The 9,304-nt window shown below is 46.4% G+C and overlaps 1 protein-coding gene across 1 annotated transcript; it reads left to right on the plus strand.

Moving 5' to 3' along the window:
• The first annotated feature begins 290 nt into the window (after positions 1-290).
• LOC123147174 (U-box domain-containing protein 15) lies at positions 291-2,979 on the plus strand. Its single transcript, XM_044566406.1, has 4 exons — positions 291-747; positions 841-957; positions 1,066-1,491; positions 1,596-2,979. Exons 1-4 carry the CDS (start codon positions 397-399, stop codon positions 2,640-2,642), a joined length of 1,941 nt encoding a protein of 646 aa, XP_044422341.1. The 5' UTR covers positions 291-396; the 3' UTR covers positions 2,643-2,979.
• Positions 2,980-9,304: the final 6,325 nt, after the last annotated feature.

Consider the following 9,304-nt stretch of genomic DNA (forward strand, 5'->3'; position numbering starts at 1 on the left):
TTATAGCAAGTTTTGCCTAGCATTAGTGAAGGAGAAGCGATGACAACGGCGCCTCTTCAGCTCGCTTCGGTTCTTATAATTGTCGCTAGGTGGTCCACGAATCTGAATATAATTTTTATTATTTTTTATGTTCATTGTACTGTCATGATGGATAATGACGAATAGACAAGAAAGTTTTCCCTAGGAAAGAAAGAAAGACCTTTGCCCCAATATGGGTGACGCCTCCTCGCCTCTCCCGTTTGCTATTTTTGAAGCCTACTCGTTCCTGGAATTCAGCTTGGCCCGCCAAAACCATCCCTTCTCTCCCTCCTCCTATTCCCTCCGCCCCCGTGATCCGATCCATCGCCATTTCCTACCTCGCCAAGCTAGCCTCCCGCTCTCCGTATCTGCCTACCGATGCTGTCGTCGCTGCTCGGGACGCGGCCGGCCGTGGAGCCGGAGCCGCCGGAGCCCGAGCCGGAGCCGTCGGGGCGGCAGCTCTCGGACGGGGACCTGCTGGACGAACTGGTCGCCACCGTGGGCGCCGCGCAGGCGTTCCAGGAGTTCCGGCGGTCGCACCGCAAGGAGTGCTTCAACCTCCTCCGCTGGCTCCAGCTCGTGCTCCCGCTCATCGAGGAGCTCCAAGATGCGTCCCCGCCCCGCCCGCTCACCGACGACGCCCACCGCCGCCTCGCGCTCCTCAGCCGCGCCTTCCAGGCCGCCCGCCGCCTCCTCCGCCGCTGCCACGACGGCAGCAAGATCTTCCTCGTGCGTAATCGCCTCGCCTGCCGATCGCGTCTCTTGCCGTCAACGAATTAATTAACGGGATTTCTGATTCGTGGCTGGTTTTGATGGTCGCAGTCGCTGGAGAGCGAGGCGGTGCAGGGGAGCTTCCGTGCCGTGTATGAGAAGATCAACGTCGCGTTGGACGGCATGCCCTACTCGGACATCGGCATCTCCGACGAGGTCAAGGAGCAAGTACGTTTTTTTACGCACCCCGCCTGCTCGATCAAATGCCTCCAAGAAATCAAATTGTGCATCTGTTAATGCTGCCTCTGATCTAACTAAAATGGCAAAAGCGTGCAGGTGGAGCTCATCAACACGCAGCTGAAGCGGAGCAAGAAGAGGACGGACACCCAGGACATGGAGCTCGCCATGGACTTCATGGTGGTCCTCCAGGACAAGGAGGACCGGAGCGCGGACAGGGTCATCCTCGAGCAGCTGGCCAAGAAGCTCGAGCTACAAAGCCTGGCCGACCTCCGCGCCGAGACCATGGCCATCAAGAAGCTAATCAACGAGCGCAATGGGCAGCAACCTGAGAGCACAAAGCAGATCATCGACCTTCTCCACAAGCTCAAGGAGGTTGCTGGCATAGACGAGAAAAACATCCTCGGCGAGGTCCATATCCCCAAGTACCTTGAGAAGTGCCCCTCTCTCATGATCCCCAACGACTTCCTCTGCCCCATCTCCCTCGAGATCATGACCGACCCCGTCATCATCGCCAGCGGCCGGGTCTGTGCTTCTCATTACCGGAAATTTTAGTCGCACACAATTGCGTGGGAAATTCGTCTTCATCTTAGTGATCTTAATCTGAATTCTCTAACTATTATTTGCAGACTTACGAGAGGAGAAGCATCCAGAAGTGGTTGGACGCGGGGCAGCGAACGTGTCCCAAGACGCAGCAGCCGTTGGCGCATCTGTCGCTGGCGCCGAATTTTGCTCTCAAGAACTTGATCCTGCAGTGGTGTGAGAAGAACAAGGTAGAGATGCAGACAAGAGCTGACGAACCTCCTGTTGAGGAGGAAGTGAATAAGGAAGTACTCATCCCGTCATTGGTGAAGGACCTCTCATCCCCAAACCTCGACGTGCAGCGCAAGGCCGCCAAGAAGATCCGCACGCTTTCCAAGGAGAGCCCGGAGGACCGCACACTCATCACTGACAGTGGAGGCATCGCGGCCCTTGTCGGCCTCCTGCAGTACCCAGACAAAAAGATCCAGGACAATGCGGTCACGTCGTTGCTCAACCTCTCAATCGACGAGGTCAACAAGGTCTTGATTGCCAAAGGGAATGCCATCCCATTGATCATCGAAGTCCTCAAGAACGGCAATGTCGAGGGCCAGGAGAACTCCGCCGCGGCGCTGTTTAGCCTGTCCATGGTTGACGAGAACAAGGTGGCCATAGGGGCCTTGGGAGGTATGGCTCCATTGGTTGACCTCCTGAAGAATGGGACGATCAGGGGGAAGAAAGATGCTAGCACGGCCATCTTCAACCTATTGCTGAATCACCAGAACAAGTTAAGGGCTATTGAGGCTGGCATCGTTCCCGTGCTGCTCAAAACTCTCGACAACACGAAACTTGGCATGGTTGATGAGGCCCTCTCCATCTTCCTCCTGCTTGGGTCCAACTCGGCATGCCGTGGAACGATCGGAACAGAGAGCTTCGTTGAGACGCTTGTGCGGATCATCAAGGAGGGGACCCCCAAGAACAAGGAGTGTGCACTTTCTGTTATCCTTGAGCTTGGATCACACAATAATGCCCTTATGGTGCACGCCCTCGGGTTCGGCCTCCACGAGCATCTCACGGAGATTGCCAAGAACGGCACGAGTAGAGCACAGAGGAAGGCAAACTCTCTGATTCAGCTTGCCCAGAAGTGTGAATCGTAGAAGAAGAATTACGGACTGTGAAATTGAAGCTCACTCCATACTAAAGCAATGGTTTTGCTTGAATTTCCTTGGTCTTGGAAAGAGATGCATAAGAGCAATGTGGACTGATGGAATGAGAATCTACATAGATGGCTGTCAGGTAAGTTTCTAAGAAGAATGAAAAGATGGTGTACATACATAAGTGAAATATTTGTGACAGTTCATATTGTTCATTGATTGAGCAACCAGAAGAACGAGAGAAATGAAGGAGATATACTCTACTTCATTCATTTGTTGGCACTGAAATTTTGTTGTAAGTGATATTATATATGGTAAATATTTGAAAGGTGTGTTGATATTTCTCAGGGCCGGAAAGTAATTCTGAAACTACTGAATTTTTGTCCGGACAGTCGACTCAGCCAAACCTATTTTTCCTTGTGCCAAACAGGCATTTGTTGCTTTAGGGTCGAACTGGCATTTCAGGTTGGTTTACTAGGCATGGCCCACTAGACTGCACCACTATTTAGTCTAGGGCTTGACCAAACGAGTTTTTTTTCCCGGATGCTTACCTGTGATGGCCCTCTTTTACTTTGTGTTACTTGGAAATTAAATCCCACAAATTTTAGAAGGAAGCTTCCTTGATGTTTCTGGGCTCTACATCCCAAACGCCCAACAACTGTACTAGCACACATCTTCTTGAGCATAAGCACATCTGCAACGTTGTTTGTTTGTTTGCTCTATTTCACGATCTTTACAAATTCAAAATCTGAGCGTAAGCATGAGTTTCTCGCATATAGAGGAGATAATGTTGCGGGTTGAAAGAAGTGAAAAACAAAAAAAATCTTGCAACAACTCAGCTGACCATTAGGACAACAGGAAGACCTCATGATCGATATTGTGCAAGGAGTGGGGATTGCCATGCAACTAGGATGCACACAGATCAATATGGCAATGAAAGCTCTCCTACGGACTAATGCGGGTACATCAGCTTGCCTCTTCATGAAGACCTAGATCTCATTATTGAAATATACATGACAAGTTCTATAATGTCAATTTCCTCACCAGTATACATGAAACTCATGAACTCTCAACAATGAAATTCAATGAAGCCGTGCTACTTTGAACCACTTGTGAATTTTCTTCTACTATGAGCACTAAGTGCTACTTTGAAGCACTTTACATGTGTACTCTAAAAACTAATCTGGGTACAACTACTCGGATGGTTATCCCTTAACATGCAGATCGCCACCTACCTGAAGGCCTTCTCCACTCTTTCATAATGTCAAGTATTTCATCAATGAAAACTACACTTGTTCACTCTCCAGCTCATGCCATGGTTGGAGTATGTCATAGTGAGAAATAACAGACAACCTATTGGTGTTCATCATCAAGGATAATGACTTGAAACATGCTCCTCGTGCTCATGGATGGACATGTCAAGAATTGTAACCACCTAACTTGCGATCATATAGATAAGTGTATATGAACAAGGGAATAGGAGGCGAGAATTGAATGGTTCATCTCGAAGACAAGGGTTTATATAGGTACGCAACTCCCCTTGGGATAATAACCCTCCTACAATCTTGCCTTATATTAATAAAGTAAAAAATTACAGGGTAATTTCGACCAGTACATATGAGATGTGTTGTTCGTCAAAACTAGGTGAATTGTTGCTTTACAAAGCAAATTAATCAGCTGGATATTCCTAATACGACTGAGCTAGGTAGTGTATCCGGAGGGCTTTCCAAGGGGATGTATGCTAATACATTACTATATATGGTATTTACACTACTCTTCATGGGCACCTACTTTAATTGTTTGTTCATGCAACTCTCCATTTACCTTGCCTGTTTGCATGCTCCACCTTTATCTAGTATACCGTCCGATCAAAAATACATTACATTAGATTACTGCCATGGCACTACTGGAATTTTTCTCTTTGCCGAGTGTTAGGCTCTTTGCCGAGTGCATTATATCGGACACTCGGCAATAGTATCTTTGCCGAGTACCTAACTCGGCAAAAACGTGAAACACGGCAAACATGCACTTTGCCGAGTGTTGTGGATAAAACACTCGGTAAAACAACAAAACACGGCAAACAAGGCTTTACCGAGTGTCACACTCGACAAAAGGGGGTCTTCGCTAAACTGCATGATTTTGGCTGTACAGGTTGCATACGACATTGGATGAAGATGGTCCAAAAATCAAATTTGTTCATTTTGATGAGACGGGCAATTTTCATGTTGAAAACTTTTTCATTTAATCCATATTATTTACACTTTTTGGCATGCTAAATATCAATATAGTCTCAAATGACCATGGTGATGGCCATATTCATTACATAATTTATTATAATGTTCCCAAATTAGACACATAGGTGCGTCTTAACATTACAAACAATGTTTCTATATAGAGTTTCCTACTTTTTTGTACAAAAAAATCAATTTTCATTTTCTAAGTGTCAAAACTGGTTGTTTTTTGTGAATCAACTACAAAAATCAAGGTGCAAAATGGCACCACCATAATTATCACATTAAGTAGACCATATTTTATGCACAATTTCCAAGTTTCATGGATTTTCTAGCTTTCTAGCTGCTTTCGCACATTTAAATGACTTTATGTCAATTTCCTAAAAGTAATTCAAATTTGAACTGCAAGTGTGTGATAGCTCAGTCATAAAAATTAGCAAAAATATATTTCTAGATACACAAGTAGTATTATATGGGAGAACCACTTAGAGTTTTGTGAGATTCAACCCTTTGTGATGAATAGCCATCTTGACCATCGTGACCCGTGTTGGAAAAAATGAAAGAAAAAGAATACAAGTTTAAAAATGCAATCCTTTCGCATGGAGTCCTTTTATGTGTACTAGTTGCAAGGAAAAATACCAAACTTTCAATATTATAAATTTGAAAAAAATCCTTCGCAAAACGGGCTATAGTGTATGAACATTCATGGCTTTCAAGCCGAAGGACCAAGGTGATGGTCATATTCATTGCATAGTTTACTATAATGTCCCCAAATTGGACAGATAGGTGCATATTGACATTAGAAACAATGTTGCCAAATAGAGTTTTCTACTTTTTTTAATAAAAAAGTCAATTTTCATTTTCTAAGTGTCCAAACACTAGTGCAGAACCGGGCAATAGCACTGATTCGTAAAGCCCTTTAGTGCCGGTTTGGTAACCGGCGCTAAAATGTAGGCACTAAAGGCCCCCCCCCCTTTAGTACCGGTTCAGCACGAACCGGTGCTAAAGGGCAACCACGTGGCACGAGCCAGCTTCGGGGGCAGGGAGACCTTTAGTACCGGTTGGTGTCACCAACCGGTATTAAAATGTTGGGGGGGGGGGGGTTTGGGTTTATGATTTCTTTTTCATTTAATTTTGTGTTTTCTATTTAATTATTTTTCGTTTGCTGGTATTTTACAATACTACAAATTGTACACGTTATGCATATATATAAATAGAATTTCTAGTAGAACCGATCATAATATATATATATATATATATATATATATATATAGACACACACACACATATACAGCCGGTCTATTCTGATAATATTATCAGAATAACTATTCTGATAACACTTCCGCACTGCACGCTCAACGCAGGCGCACTGCACTTTCTATAACAAAAGCACTGCAATACACACTAGTGAACTTCGTGTCATAAAAAACTGTACGCAATGTTTTTTTGGTACTGTTTTTGCTCTAGTTTTTTAACCGTTCATCGGAACGAGACGTATGATATACCGTTGGAAAGCTATGGATTATACGCAACTTCGCCATGCTGAACACTTTTTAAGATTCCCCACAGTTTAAGAGCAGTTTTGAAAATGATGCGGCCCATGACGAGTGGCAGCGAGCGTTTTCGCGTTTTTTTCTAAACCGCTCGTCGGAATGAAGCAAACGATACACTGTTGGATAGATATCGTCGAGGCGCATATTTTACATATCTATTATTTTCTCTAATTCGTTACGATTTAAGAGCAGTTTCAAATTTACTAAATCGCGGAATTCTGTTTTTTAAATTTTTTGAAATTTTCGGTACTGTTTTCTCTCCAGTTTTTGAATCGTTTGTCCAAATGAAGCGTATGATACACCGTTGGAAAGCTACGGACAAGGCGCAACTTTCATATGTTGAAATGTTTTTGAGAATCCTTACAATTTTTAGTTAATTTCGAAAATCGTGCGGCTGATGACGAGAGGCAGCGGCCGTTTTTCATGAAATTTTTTCAAACCGCTTGACGAAATGGTTCAAATTATACTCCGTTGGATAGATATTGACGGGACGCAACTTTTTCGTGTAGAACACTATCTCTGATTCCTTACGATTTAACAGCAATTTTGATTTTCAACGAAATGCGGACACTGTTTTTTTGCGACCCAAAATCGTCGTGTGTACTGCATCAGAAAGAAAACTGCACTGCTTTCAGACTAAAAACTGCACTTCATCATATCGACAAGTGCACTGCATGATTTTTTTTGTGGGACGTAAATTTTCCCAAACGAGTTTTGGTTTTGTTGTCTTTTTTTCAACTTTTTTTATGAACTAGAGTGGACCGCAAAGACAAGGGCAAGTGAGCCGCGACATATATCAAAGTGAACCACATTGTTTTTCGTGAACAAAATACCAAAACGTAGACACTCTGTTTTTCGCGACACACCCAAATCTCCGTGTGTACGTCATCAGACAGAAGAACGCACTGCATCGAAGAGTCAAGCAAACTTCATGATTTGTTTTGTCGGGGGTAAATTTTTGTCAGACGAAGAAGTGAAGTGCGCTTCACATCGGGCATAAGTGAACCTCAATATACCATAGGAATTGAACCACATTACTTTTGTTTTCATTTTTCTATCTTTTTTTATTCTTTGAATCGCATGAGTTATTGCTGATAGTGTTTTTCATTAACATGTTTTGGGATTGTAGTGATGAACCAAGTGCACTGCATTCTTCTGTTTTGTCCATTTTTTCTTCTTTGTGTTAACGCGTCGGGACTCCAGAGTAGAGGCTAGTGCACTACATTAGTTTCTTTTCCTATCTTTTTTTCTTTCATCAAAATGAACCGCTTGAGAAAGATGAAATGAACCTCTAGACACAACCAATAGTACTTCGAAAAGAAGTACATCCAGCAACCACACATCGCATGGCACAACAAATTCAAAAAAATGCAACCCCCACCGAAATTACATGCCAAGCTGCACTCACACGTTTGCCGAACTGCATGAGAGATACATTATCTGAGTAATGTATGGTCAACGCCTTTACAGATCAAACCGCATGATGCACAACTTGCAGTAAAAAACGTGCACAAACTGTACGCCACCACAGCCAAGCTGCACGGGGTGATATACCAAACCGCACGCCTGTGCAAACCGAGCTGCACGGGATGAGTTGCTGAACCACTGTCGAGTAGTACATTTGAATGTGAACCTCATCAAGCTCCCATCTAAACTCCGGGCACGGTCAGAGCGGACCGCATCGAGTGCACTGCAGGAGTAAGTGCAAAATTATATGGAAATATGCACAAGTAAACTGCACACCTCATGTAAAGGAATTGATTTCCTTTTAAAAAATTAACTAGAAAACCATGCAAATTCAACCGGAAGATCAACGCAAAGCAAACTCCAGTGAAAGAGAGGGACGAGTGCACTGTCGCAACCGTCGCCGGTGGAAGGAGAGACGGCCCTTGGGGTGGTGTATCTCAAGTGCATCGCGGCGAAGGGATGGCGGGGCGGCGCCGTCCAGTGTCGGGGTTGGGGGGAGGCTTTGGAGGCCGGCCATGGCAACCGAGCTACACGGGCCTGCCAACTGAACACATATGGTATCACCGGAAGAACATGTCAACGCACTTCCGGCAGGGCCGGAGGAGCTTGAAGACGAGAGGTAGCAAGAGCAAGAGGAGCCCGAAGGCAACACGGGTGTGCAAGCCGTCGTTGGTGGTCCGGCAAATCGTCGTTGGCCGCACTGCACGGTGCCGTTGGATGTATTACAGGTGCAGGCAGCGACTGCTCTAGGCCAACACAGTCTGGTCACGCGCAGGAGCTTTAACGCCGGATCCTGACGATGCAGCGGCGCCGGAAGTCGTTGGCGGAGCTTGGATGGGGATGGGAAGAGGTGTGTGTGTGCTGCTGGCCCTCCCCTCCCTGCTCACTGACGTGGGTGGGGTGAGAGGTTGGGCGGGCTATGTTTACCCGCCGGCGCGCGCATCTCGCTCGTGAAGGTCGATGGCAGAGGTCGGAGTGCATCCATCGGGCTGTCCCGCTGGTGGACTGCAAGCATGCACCTGCTGCACTGCAGCCGCGCATGCCACAAACTGCAGAAGCTTCGCGCCGCCACTGTTGGGGAAGGGGCCCGTTTAGTTGCCGCGGGTTGACCGCCGTTGAAGGAGAAGGTTGGGGGAAGGAGCGGAGCCTGGGATCCGGCGGATCCGCGTACGTGGCGCAGTGGTTGGCGGGCCGGGGCGCCGATGCACCGGATCCGAAGGCAGCTGCTAGCGGTGGTTGAAGGTGGCGGAGCTGGTTTCCATGGAGGCAGCCATGGCGGTTGACCAGAGGGAGGAAGCCAGTTGAGCGGGGAGGCGGCGGATATGGGACAGGGCGCACTCTGTGGTGGGTCATGGCAGGTCGGCGACGCATCGGCGGCTACCGTGGTTGCCGGCGGAGTTGAAGGAAGGTTGGG

Source organism: Triticum aestivum, chromosome 7A (genome assembly GCF_018294505.1).
Source record: "Triticum aestivum cultivar Chinese Spring chromosome 7A, IWGSC CS RefSeq v2.1, whole genome shotgun sequence".
Classification (NCBI taxonomy): Eukaryota; Viridiplantae; Streptophyta; class Magnoliopsida; order Poales; family Poaceae; genus Triticum; species Triticum aestivum.